At 40.2% G+C, this 12,473-nt stretch overlaps 1 protein-coding gene across 3 annotated transcripts in view; it reads left to right on the top strand.

The window, feature by feature from the left end:
* LHCGR (luteinizing hormone/choriogonadotropin receptor) overlaps positions 1–12,473 on the top strand; it is an 86,108-nt gene that overhangs the window by 16,123 nt on the left and 57,512 nt on the right. For all 3 annotated transcript variants that reach the window (XM_069954354.1, XM_069954355.1, XM_069954353.1), the window contains exon 2: positions 6,933–7,007. In XM_069954354.1, coding sequence (XP_069810455.1) covers positions 6,933–7,007 — 75 coding nt within the window. The remainder of the gene's footprint in view (positions 1–6,932; positions 7,008–12,473) is intronic.

Genomic DNA, 12,473 nt, shown 5'->3' with positions numbered 1-12,473 from the left:
ATAACAGTGTTATCTCTGACTGGTCTCCCTGAGATCAGTGATCTGTTTCTCTTATGAGATACATCAGACACCTTTTTGCTCCATTTACATCCTCTATGCATCATATACAGTATAGTACTATATGGCCACAGTCAAAGAGCAGCTACAGATAGTCCCCGGCCTCTATGCATCATATAGAGCAGCTACAGATAGTCCCCGGCCTCTATGCATCATATAGAGCAGCTACAGATAGTCCCCGGCCTCTATGCATCATATAGAGCAGCTACAGATAGTCCCCGGCCTCTATGCATCATATAGAGCAGCTACAGATAGTAGTGCTGGGATTGTTCAGCTCCGGTTACACATCACATCAGTCTGTATTCTTGTGCCAGGTTTTTTTTTTTTGCTCCGGTTACTCAGTTATTTCGTCCTTTGATCGGTGATCTGAGTGATTGTGTGAGATTTCCATCATCACTACACGGCCCAGCATGATATTAAACAATGTACATGGCCTGCCCTGCTCCCATCCTAATGGTCCTAGAGCTAACAGAGAAGAACACGACGGAACTTCAGCTGTAACTGTGTCCACCCGAAACCAACGGAACGTTACACTGAAAACATTGCTTTCACACGATTGTATCGATTGTATAGTACAGATTGTATAGTATAGTATAAATCGTATAGATTGTATAGTATAGGAGAGATTGTATAGTATAGTATGGTATAGTTTGTATAGTATAGTATAAATCATATAGATTGTATAGTATAGGACAGATTGTATAGTATAGTATGGTATAGTTTGTATAGTATAGTATATATTGTATAGTTTGCATAGATTGTATAGCATAGTATAGTATAATATAGATTGTACAGCATAGTATAGTATAATATAGATTGTATAGTATAGTATAGTATAATATAGATTGTATAGTATAGTATAGTATAATATAGATTGTATAGCATAGTATAGTATAATATAGATTGTATAGCATAGTATAGTATAATATAGATTGTATAGTATAGTATAATATAGATTGTATAGTATAGTATAGTATAGTATAATATAGATTGTATAGTATAGTATAGTATAGTATAATATAGATTGTATAGCATAGTATAGTATAGTATAATATAGATTGTATAGCATAGTATAGTATAGTATAAAATAGATTGTATAGTATAGTATAATATAGATTGTATAGCATAGTATAGTATAGTATAATATAGATTGTATAGCATAGTATAGTATAATATAGATTGTACAGCATAGTATAGTATAGTATAATATAGATTGTATAGCATAGTATAGTATAGTATAATATAGATTGTATAGCATAGTATAGTATAGTATAAAATAGATTGTATAGTATAGTATAATATAGATTGTTTAGCATAGTATAGTATAATATAGATTGTATAGCATAGTATAGTCTATATAATAAAAATAAATGTCAGTCTGTCTGTCCCGTATAGACTTCCAAACGCCTGAACCGTTTGACCCCAAATTTGGCACACAGATACTTTGGGTACCCGGGAAGGTTATTGCGAAGGTCCCGTCCCCGCCAGATGTACAGGAGGGGAGGGGGAGGGGGAAGAGCGGCGCCCCATAGAGATGAATGGGAAACCCCCTTCTCCATCTATACAGTACATGTATACAGGCCCCTTACTCCATCTATACAGTACATGTATACAGGACCCCCTACTCCATCTATATAGTACATGTATACAGGACCCCCTACTCCATCTATACAGAACATGTATATACAGGACCCCCTACTCCATCTATACAGTACATGTTTACAGGACCCCCTACTCCATCTATACAGTACATGTATATACAGGACCCCCTACTCCATCTATACAGTACATGTATATACAGGACCCCCTACTCCATCTATACAGTACATGTATATACAGGACCCCCTAATCCATCTATACATGTATACATGGCCCCCTACTAAATCTATACAGTACATGTATACATGGCCCCCTACTCCATCTATACAGGTATACAGGGCCCCCTACTCCATCTATACAGTACATGTATACAGGACCCCCTACTCCATCTATACAGTACATGTATATACAGGACCCCCTACTCCATCTATACAGTACATGTATATACAGGACCCCCTACTCCATCTATACAGTACATGTTTACAGGACCCCCTACTCCATCTATACAGTACATGTATACAGGACCCCCTACTCCATCTATACAGTACATGTATACAGGACCCCCTACTCCATCTATACAGTACATGTATACAGGACCCCCTACTCCATCTATACAGTACATGTATACAGGACCCCCTAATCCATCTATACAGGTATACAGGGCCCCCTACTAAATCTATACAGTACATGTATACATGGCCCCCTACTCCATCTATACAGGTATACAGGGCCCCCTACTCCATCTATACAGTACATGTATACAGGACCCCCTACTCCATCTATACAGTACATGTATATACAGGGCACTACAGGTGTACAGGTCCCCCTACTCCATCTATACAGTACATGTATACAGGGCCCCCTACTCAATCTATACAGGACATGTATACAGGGCAGTATTACCAGCTGCTGCTGCCCTAAGCCTGAAGGTGCCCCATCCTCACTCACCAATTAGCATCAAGATAGGTAGGTAATAGCTCCACATGTCACATTTAACACCGCCACACCAGGCCTGACCAATACCGCCATACTGTAACTGGATAACACCGCCACACCTGACCTGACCAATACCGCCACACTGTGACTGGATAACACTGTCATACCAGACCTGACCAATACCGCCATACTGTGACTGGATAACACTGCCATACCATACCTGTTCAATACCGCCATACTATGACTGGATAACACTGCTATACCAGACCTGACCAATACCACCATACTGTAACGGGATAACACCGCCACACCAGGCCTGACCAATGCCGCCATACTGTGACTGGATAACACTGCCATACCAGACCTGATCAATACCGCCATACTGTGATTGGATAACATCGCTATACCAGAACTGACCAATACCACCATACCTCCCTCGAAAAGACACCAGATTTTCTGGCAAGTCTGAACGGGAGGGTACTGCCCCTCTGCAAGGTGCTACCCTATGCACCAGACCATGGGTGCCTAATGGTAAATACGACCCTGCAGGTATACAGGACACTACAGGTATACAGGACCCCAAAACTATACACTACAGGTGCAGGGGACCTCCACCAACTATATACTACAGGTATACAGGACCCCAAACTATACACTACAGGTATACAGGACCCCAAAACTATACACTACAGGTATACAGGAACTCCACCAACTATATACTACAGGTATATAGGACCCCAAACTATACACTACAGGTATACAGGACCTCAAAACTATACACTACAGGTATACAGGACCTCCACCAACTCTATGCTACAGGTATACAGCACCTTCACCAACTCTATACTACAGGTATACAGGACCCCCAAACTTTACACTACAGGTATACATGACCTCCACCAACTATATACTACAGGTATACAGGACCCCAAACTATACACTACAGGTTTACAGAAATCCAAAACTATACAGTACAGGTATACAGAACCTCCACCAACTATATAATACAGGTATACAGCACCCCCACCAACTCTATACTACAGGTATACAGGACCCCAAAGCTATACACTACAGGTATACAGGAACTCCACCAACTATATACTACAGGTATATATGACCCCAAACTATACACTACAGGTATACAGGACCTCCACCAACTCTATACTACAGTTATACAGAAACCTCAAACTATGCACTTCAGGTATACAGAACCCATGAACTATATACTACAGGTATACAAGACCTCCACCAATTATACACTACAGGTATCCAGGACCCTCAAACTATAAACTACAGGTATACAAGACCTCCACCAACTATACATTACAGGTATACAGCACCAACTATATACTACAGGTATACAGGACCCCCGAACTGTACAGTACAGGTATACAGGACCTTTACCAACTATACACTGCAGGTATACAGGACCTCCCTCAACTATACACTACAGGTATACAGCCCCCCCAACTACACACTACAGGTATACAGGACCCCCCCAACTATACACTATAGGTATACAGCCCCCCAACTATGCACTACAGATATGCAAGACCCCTAAAAACGATACACTGTGGGTATACAGAACCCCTCCAACTATGCAGTATACACTAATTCCACTGATTGTATAACATAGTATAGTATAGTATAGATTGTATAACATAATATAGTATAGTATAATATAGATTGTATAACATAATATAGTATAGTATAATATAGATTGTATAGCATAGTATAGTATAATATAGATTGTATAACATAGTATAGTATAGTATAATATAGATTGTATAGTATAGTATAGTATAGTATAATATAGATTGTATAGTATAGTATAGTATAGTATAATATAGATTGTATAACATAGTATAGTATAGTATAATATAGATTGTATAGCATAGTATAGTATAATATAGATTGTATAACATAGTATAGTATAGTATAATATAGATTGTATAACATAGTATAGTATAATATAGATTGTATAGTATAGTATAGTATAGTATAATATAGATTGTATAGTATAGTATAGTATAGTATAGTATAGTATAATATAGATTGTATAGCATAGTATAGTATAATATAGATTGTATAACATAGTATAGTATAGTATAATATAGATTGTATAGTATAGTATAGTATAGTATAATATAGATTGTATAGCATAGTATAGTATAAAATAGATTGTATAGTATAGTATAGTATAATATAGATTGTATAGCATAGTATAGTATAATATAGATTGTATAACATAGTATAGTATAGTATAATATAGATTGTATAGTATAGTATAGTATAATATAGATTGTATAGCATAGTATAGTATAATATAGATTGTATAACATAGTATAGTATAGTATAATATAGATTGTATAGTATAGTATAATATAGATTGTATAACATAGTATAGTATAATATAGATTGTATAACATAGTATAGTATAATATAGATTGTATAGTATAGTATAGTATAATATAGATTGTATAGCATAGTATAGTATAATATAGATTGTATAACATAGTATAGTATAGTATAATATAGATTGTATAACATAGTATAGTATAGTATAATATAGATTGTATAGCATAGTATAGTATAGTATAATATAGATTGTATAGCATAGTATAGTATAATATAGATTGTATAGCATAGTATAGTATAATATAGATTGTATAACATAGTATAGTATAATATAGATTGTATAGCATAGTATAGTATAATATAGATTGTATAGCATAGTATAGTATAATATAGATTGTATAGTTTGTATACTACAAACGCTTGTGGCCAATAATGATCCCATGTCAAAGGGGCAGCAATCAGCCGACAAACAAAAAAAAAATTTCATTGACTGACTGCGTCTTCTGTTCATCCATCAGGATGGTAAATAGTCGCCAGCTTCCTGTGTAAACGAGAATGTGCAGCCAACTATCATAAAATGAATGGGCAAAAATAATCTAGCGATTGTTCGTGAGGCCCGGCTGCACAACTGAACAAAGTCCAATCTCCCTGGTCAGTGATCTTTTATGGCCTCGGATAAAGCATATAAAGGATTTCTTAGACCAGTGGCACAGGCACCATGGAGGAAGACCACGCAGCTGCTACAGGGCCCATGCGGCAGGAAACATCATCTGCCTCCGATGGTAGGGCTTCCTGCCCTGACAGTCTCTGTTTTGGATAGTGTAAACCAAACCTAATAGAAACTTAATATCATAAGAGTGAGGATCCAGACCAGAGGTGTAAGGACACGGACCCACAAGTATAATGCTTTATTTTTAGTACTGCCCCCTCATATGGGGAAGAGAGACTTTATGGGCCCCCTCAGCTCCTGGGCCAAGGTGAAACCATACTGTCTACACCACTGGTCCAGGTATTGATAGCTCCACCAAGAAGTAAAACAATTGGTAGAGCAATGAGCTTCTCTGTTCTCCATGCAGCTAGCTGTAGATGGCTTTCCAGTAGCCTATATTCAGCCAGTTGTGGTTATCCTGCGCAAGTAAAACAAATGCCGAGATGGTAAAAGAAAACAAAGATTAGTCGAGCACCTGGCCCACGTTATTTTAAGGCTACATGTAAATTTTTGAGTATTTTTTCTAACCGTGATCAGAAACTGGAAAACCGGTGTTTGAGTTTTGTGGTCTTTGCCCCATTGATCACACAAGGTTTTGTCGTGGAGATCGTCTTTGAGTGGTTGATGGTTTTCACTGATACTTGTTCCTCGCATTTATCTCTGCAGTAATTTCATGGACCATAAAGTAGTTTTGTGTTATTTTGCTACAATTCGACAAAGTGATTTTCTTGGTCCATTGCACCAAACTTTGACTTTCGACCACATCTACTTCTGTCTGTAGATGGATGTAAAAGAGTAAAGTAGTAAAACCTGAAGACACCCAGCCACTCAGCTCATAGACGCTCTACCAGGTACACAACCACGAGGATTCCGCTATGGGACTTTGTCAGCGCTGTTATACCGCACCCCCAAAACAATTAAAAAGAACCAGTAGTAAGGTTTATGACACAAGTTACGTGACTAATGAAGGAAGAGTCCGTTACGGTATATGAGGTGTGTCAGGAAGAGTCCATGCAGAATAACAGTGTTGTAGTTACGTTCTCCCCCCGTATGTATGTATGTTTGGTTCTTATAGCGAGACGGAACATCATTGCGTTTAGCAGAGGACAATTCCCTTAGGGCTTTAAGGAAACAGAATTTCTCTCTCCGCCAAGGACGTTAGGACGGGAGAAGCCGCGGCTCTCATAGCCCACAAGCATATTCACAACTTTACATTTTAAAGCGTGTAAATTGTCGAAGACACTTACTGAAATTGCCGTCTCCTTTCTTGCAGGTCATTATCCCAATTTTCCTTTAAAGTTATTCCATCTGAGGTATTTCAGAATTTTCACCAAGACGTCTTAAAAATGTAAGTGTTTTTACTGGAAGAGCGAGTAATTATTCTGTTACCGTATTGACCTGTATTGAATACGTCTCATGCGTTGAGGATTAAGTGAAGAAGCCGTTAGTGACTGTAATGGAACCAAAGTCATTGATCGCTTTCCTGTAGATGTAAATGTGCAAGTCATCGGCTTCTCCAGAGGATCCTGTGTGATCCCGCTCACGGCCGTCAGCGCTCCGCTCATGTCTCCGCTCCAGGAGTGTGGAAAGGAAACAACAAGATTATTCATCCCATTCTATCTGTATTCAATGTGACCGGGTTCATAGCTTCTTGGTCGGTGGAAGGGAAGGGATCAGTCGGATAATGAAACATGTTTTTTTATTCTCATCGGATTCTGTTTTCTAAATTTTTTTATTTTTTTTGTACATTATGCTGGGGCTGCCATATTGCTTGTGCCTTTCTTCACAGCATTTAGTGATATGCTTTACAGCAATTCCCACAGACATAGCCAACAATAGACAGGTGCTGTCCCATTGAAATGAATGGAAAAGGTGTCTGGACATGCTCTGTGACCTTTGAAGAGGTCATTTCATAGGGAGGGGAGGCTGAATCGGGAGCTTCATCTATTGTCTATACACTGTTGTCACCTTTTGCTGTACTTCTGTACATATCACTTTCCACCAGTCTCCTCTGTATCATCACAGACAAAGGAGGAGGTCTCAGCTCAGTTTTAGGGAGGGGAGGCTGAGTCGGGAGCTTCATTTATTGTCTTTACACTGTTACCTTTTGCTGTAGTTCTGTACATATCACTTTCCACCAGTCTCCTCCTTATTATCACAGACAGAGGAGGAGGTCTCAGCTCAGTTTTAGGGAGGGGAGGCTGAGTCGGGAGCTTCATTTATTGTCTTTACACTGTTACCTTTTGCTGTAGTTCTGTACATATCACTTTTCACCAGTCTCCTCCTTATTATCACAGACAGAGGAGGAGGTCTCAGCTCAGTTTTAGGGAGGGGAGGCTGAGTCGGGAGCTTCATCTATTGTCTTGTCTTACACCTTTTTGCTGTAGTTCTGTACAGATTGGTTTCCAGCAGTCTCCTTGATGAGTCTTGTCCATTTTCCAGCAGATTGTGTAGCTGCTGCTGCTGAATCTTCTAGCGTTAGATCTGACCCATGTGAAAATAACTTTACAATATGGCGTCTAGTCTATTCCAGCTTTTTGTTGTGATCTGCATAATTTAATTCATTTTCACCATTGATTTGACCTAACAGCAGTGACGTAGCTGTAGAGGTCTCACCAGTTGCAGCTGTGATCAGGAGGGCCCAGGGGCCCCTCACCACATTAAGGTTGCCTGCTTATCCCAGACCTGCTAATATTCATCTTCAATGCTCAACATGTGGAGATCTGTGCAGCAGCACTGACAGGAGCAGAGGTGACGCATAGCTTAGAGGTCATGACAATCCTTTCCGCTCACACCTGTATCTGCCTAAGCTGTTCACAAACAAAAATAAAACTGTAACTTTTTACTATATAGATTGTTTTCACTACTATATCTAGTTCTGGCCGAGGCAAGACGAGCGTTAAGGCTCTGGAACCTGCAGCTCCAGGAACCCTGAAGAGCGATTATTATAGAAAATAGTGGCTGCCCAGGTACATAAGTCTGTAGACACCTGAACTTCGCTCTCCGCTGGTTATATATACTGTATGTATATACCATGGGTCTCCAAACTGCGGCCCTCCAGCTGTTGCAAAACCACAATGCCCATCATGCTTTGGATTTGGCTGTCCGGGCATGATGGGAAATGTAGTGTTGCAACAGCTGGAGGACAGCAGTTTGGAGACCCATGGTATATACAATAATACCCCAGTATTATCCGCTCCTGCCTCTCTTTCCACCCCCGCCGCAGGGAACACCTGTTTAGAGCAGGGATTCCTGTCATTATGAGGGGAATCCCTGCTGCTTCACAATAAGTAGTGGTGCACAAGGCATCACAGGCATCACTACTTACTGCTAGGGCAGAGGAGGTAAGTGGTGATGCTGTTGCGTCACCACTTAACTCTTTACATTCTGTGGGCCGGATGCTCTGCACCCATGAAGTGGGAAGACCAATTAAACACAGTTACATTGTTCCCTATGGAAACACACAACTCAGTTTTTAAACTGCTCGGTTCTGGAACAGCCTTCAAGAACCGATTGTGAGGATAGAGGTATTACTGTGTATATATTTTACAGATGAGAGAACTTGATGAGAATTTGGGGTCACAAACCCAAACAATCGGCATTTAAATCCCCCTGCCTGGAGACGGTGGATGCAGCCCGAGGACTGCCTGGATGGATACAACCATAGACCTTAGGCTGTGCCCATTTTCCAGGCAGTGGGAATCAAATGCCGATGGGGGGGGGTCATCTTCTGCAGTGAGGCCCCATGATTGTTAGCTATACCCCTGACATATATACTTTGCTTTATTATAGTTATATTACTTTGTAATGTTTTGTATTTTGTATTTCTCTGCTTTGAATCATTGGGCGGCAGCAGTAAGGGCTGACACGGGCCTCTCTGCTGCCACCAATGTTCATGTCAGGAACTGCAGACCTTGCTCCCCCATTCTGATCAGTGGAATACTACTAATTATATCTGAGAATATCAATCTGTATATTCGGCTGGATCCGCTTATGTGCCCGTGCTGGACCATCCTGTGCCGCCTTTTTCTATACATTTTTCTCATGGATCTCCATTGATTCAGTCATACGGGACCATCCAGGGCCCTTGTACACGGCAATGAGTGCGCTGTGCGTATGAACCTTGACACTATATACTGAAGTCCCTTTGTGTTGTTTTTTTCTGCATTTTTTCGGACCACACATGACAAATGACGATAAGATAATTCTGTGAAAAAAAGGAGAAATGAAAACCAGAAATCAACACAACTTAAAGTTACTGTGAAATCTGTGGGAAGAAGCGCAGTACATGGCGATCTCACTAACCTCCGAGGAGGTCATCCTCATTAACCCCCAGAATGCTGGACCATCCTCCTATTCTAAAAGTGTAAAATTCTGTGGATTTTCTTTGCTTTCTTGTCTTTTACTTATTCCATCCAGTTTATTCGATTTCTATTATGGCCCCCTGGGATTTTTCCTCTCCTCCTATGAAGGCAGACGGTCTTTTAGGTCTGCGCCACTGTCAAAGCATAGGCCTCATTCAGTCCATAGCACTTCTGGTGGATAAATCAGTCACATACGTCGGGTTTCCAGTGTATACGTTACATTATATGGTTAGTTCCAGTATATGTTGGGTTTTTCCAGGATTCAGATGGTCGGCATATACAGGTGATAAATACTGTTAGTGGGCCGACCCATTTAAAGGAAAATGAAGTACAACGACTTTGATTATTAGGAAAAGTTACGTTAGCTTGATGTGTATGGGATCCCGGCCGGAGCGTGTACACATAATATACACCCCCACCGAGACCCCTAGCCGCTCCGTAAAAAAGAAATGACATTTCAGTTTTCTGCGGCCACTATTCATTGAATAGTGGTCGCAGAAAACCATGTCAGTGCACACTATGGAGCGCGCGGCATAACTATGCTCAGCCAATCGCGGCTGAGCAGCTGATGACGTGCCGGAGGGGGGCCGCCATGAGGGAGGGTTGGAGCGGTCCGGCCGGCCTCGTGAAGATGACGCGATCGACCCAAGATGGCAGCCAGGGTCAACAGTAATTCAGTGAGTATAATGCACCACACTTCCAGGGGTGGGGGAACACGAGGAAGGGGGCCATTCACTTAAATAACACACATTACAAAGTTGTATAACTTTGTAATGTGTGTTATTTAGTGAATAAATGTGTAGCACCGAACTACCCCTTTAACAGATAGTGTTGGGCAGGTTGGATTTTTACTGGCTGACTCTATTGTTCTGGGAGGGATAAACTGGTATCAGAGCTGTCTGGCAGTGGCTTACTCTTCCCTTCACCTGATTTTTAGCCAGGAATGAAATAACTGTTGGCCAAAAAAACATTCCACACAGATAGCCGCCAATCACTGAGTAGGACCGCCCACTTGACTTTTTAAACTTTTTAGGAATAAATGACTAGTTATCCTGGACCTTTTTGCACACAGCTATATATTAATCTGCTCAGCTCCTCCTGCTCTATACCATGCTACCTGCAGATTGGACGCCATTTTCATGGTGACAGGTTCCCTTTAATTTCAGTTTATACCAAATATAAACCAGCCAAACCTACAACCAGGCCAACTTACAGTGTACATCTAACAACATTAGTGGCGGCATTACCGCAGGTACTTTTCTATACATAAAATAATTGGATTATTTACCAACCCGGTAGTCCAGGGCTGACCTTGACATAAATTTTTTTTCCAAAAATTTCAATCCTTAACACATTGCTTTATGGAGTATATGTGAAGCCTTTATGGAGTATATGTGAAGCCTTTATGGAGTATATAAGAAGCCTTTATGGAGTATATGTGAAGCCTTTATGGAGTATATGTGAAGCCTTTATGGAGTATATGTGAAGCCTTTATGGAGTATATCTGAAGCCTTTATGGAGTATATCTGAAGCCTTTATGGAGTATATAAGAAGCCTTTATGGAGTATATGTGAAGCCTTTATGGAGTATATGTGAAGCCTTTATGGAGTATATAAGAAGCCTTTATGGAGTATATGTGAAGCCTTTATGGAGTATATGTGAAGCCTTTATGGAGTATATAAGAAGCCTTTATGGAGTATATAAGAAGCCTTTATGGAGTATATGTGAAGCCTTTATGGAGTATATGTGAAGCCTTTATGGAGTATATGTGAAGCCTTTATGGAGTATATGTGAAGCCTTTATGGAGTATATAAGAAGCCTTTATGGAGTATATAAGAAGCCTTTATGGAGTATATGTGAAGCCTTTATGGAGTATATGTGAAGCCTTTATGGAGTATATGTGAAGCCTTTATGGAGTATATGTGAAGCCTTTATGGAGTATATAAGAAGCCTTTATGGAGTATATGTGAAGCCTTTATGGAGTATATGTGAAGCCTTTATGGAGTATATGTGAAGCCTTTATGGAGTATATGTGAAGCCTTTATGGAGTATATAAGAAGCCTTTATGGAGTATATAAGAAGCCTTTATGGAGTATATGTGAAGCCTTTATGGAGTATATGTGAAGCCTTTATGGAGTATATGTGAAGCCTTTATGGAGTATATGTGAAGCCTTTCCAGCTGTTTGAGGACACTTCTTTGCTCCGATCGCTCCTCACTCCCGCACATCTGCCTTCATTCAGTGACAGAGAAACCCTGGAAGACTAAAGAACCAGGAGGAATCTTCTTCTCACGTGTTCTCCTCCTCCATCAGTGACGGCCTATAACCTGCTCCCTCTTACTCCCATCTTCATTGGATCTGGCTGCAGATTATTTATCAGGATTATTTTATTACTATTATTTCTGGTAACTTTAAGTGTCTGACCTTGATGTGAAGGAGGAACAGCTGTTC

This window comes from Dendropsophus ebraccatus, chromosome 15 (genome assembly GCF_027789765.1).
Source record: "Dendropsophus ebraccatus isolate aDenEbr1 chromosome 15, aDenEbr1.pat, whole genome shotgun sequence".
Lineage (NCBI taxonomy): Eukaryota > Metazoa > Chordata > Amphibia > Anura > Hylidae > Dendropsophus > Dendropsophus ebraccatus.
Note: the sequence above shows the minus strand (reverse complement) of the source record. Positions and strands in the feature narration are given on the sequence as shown.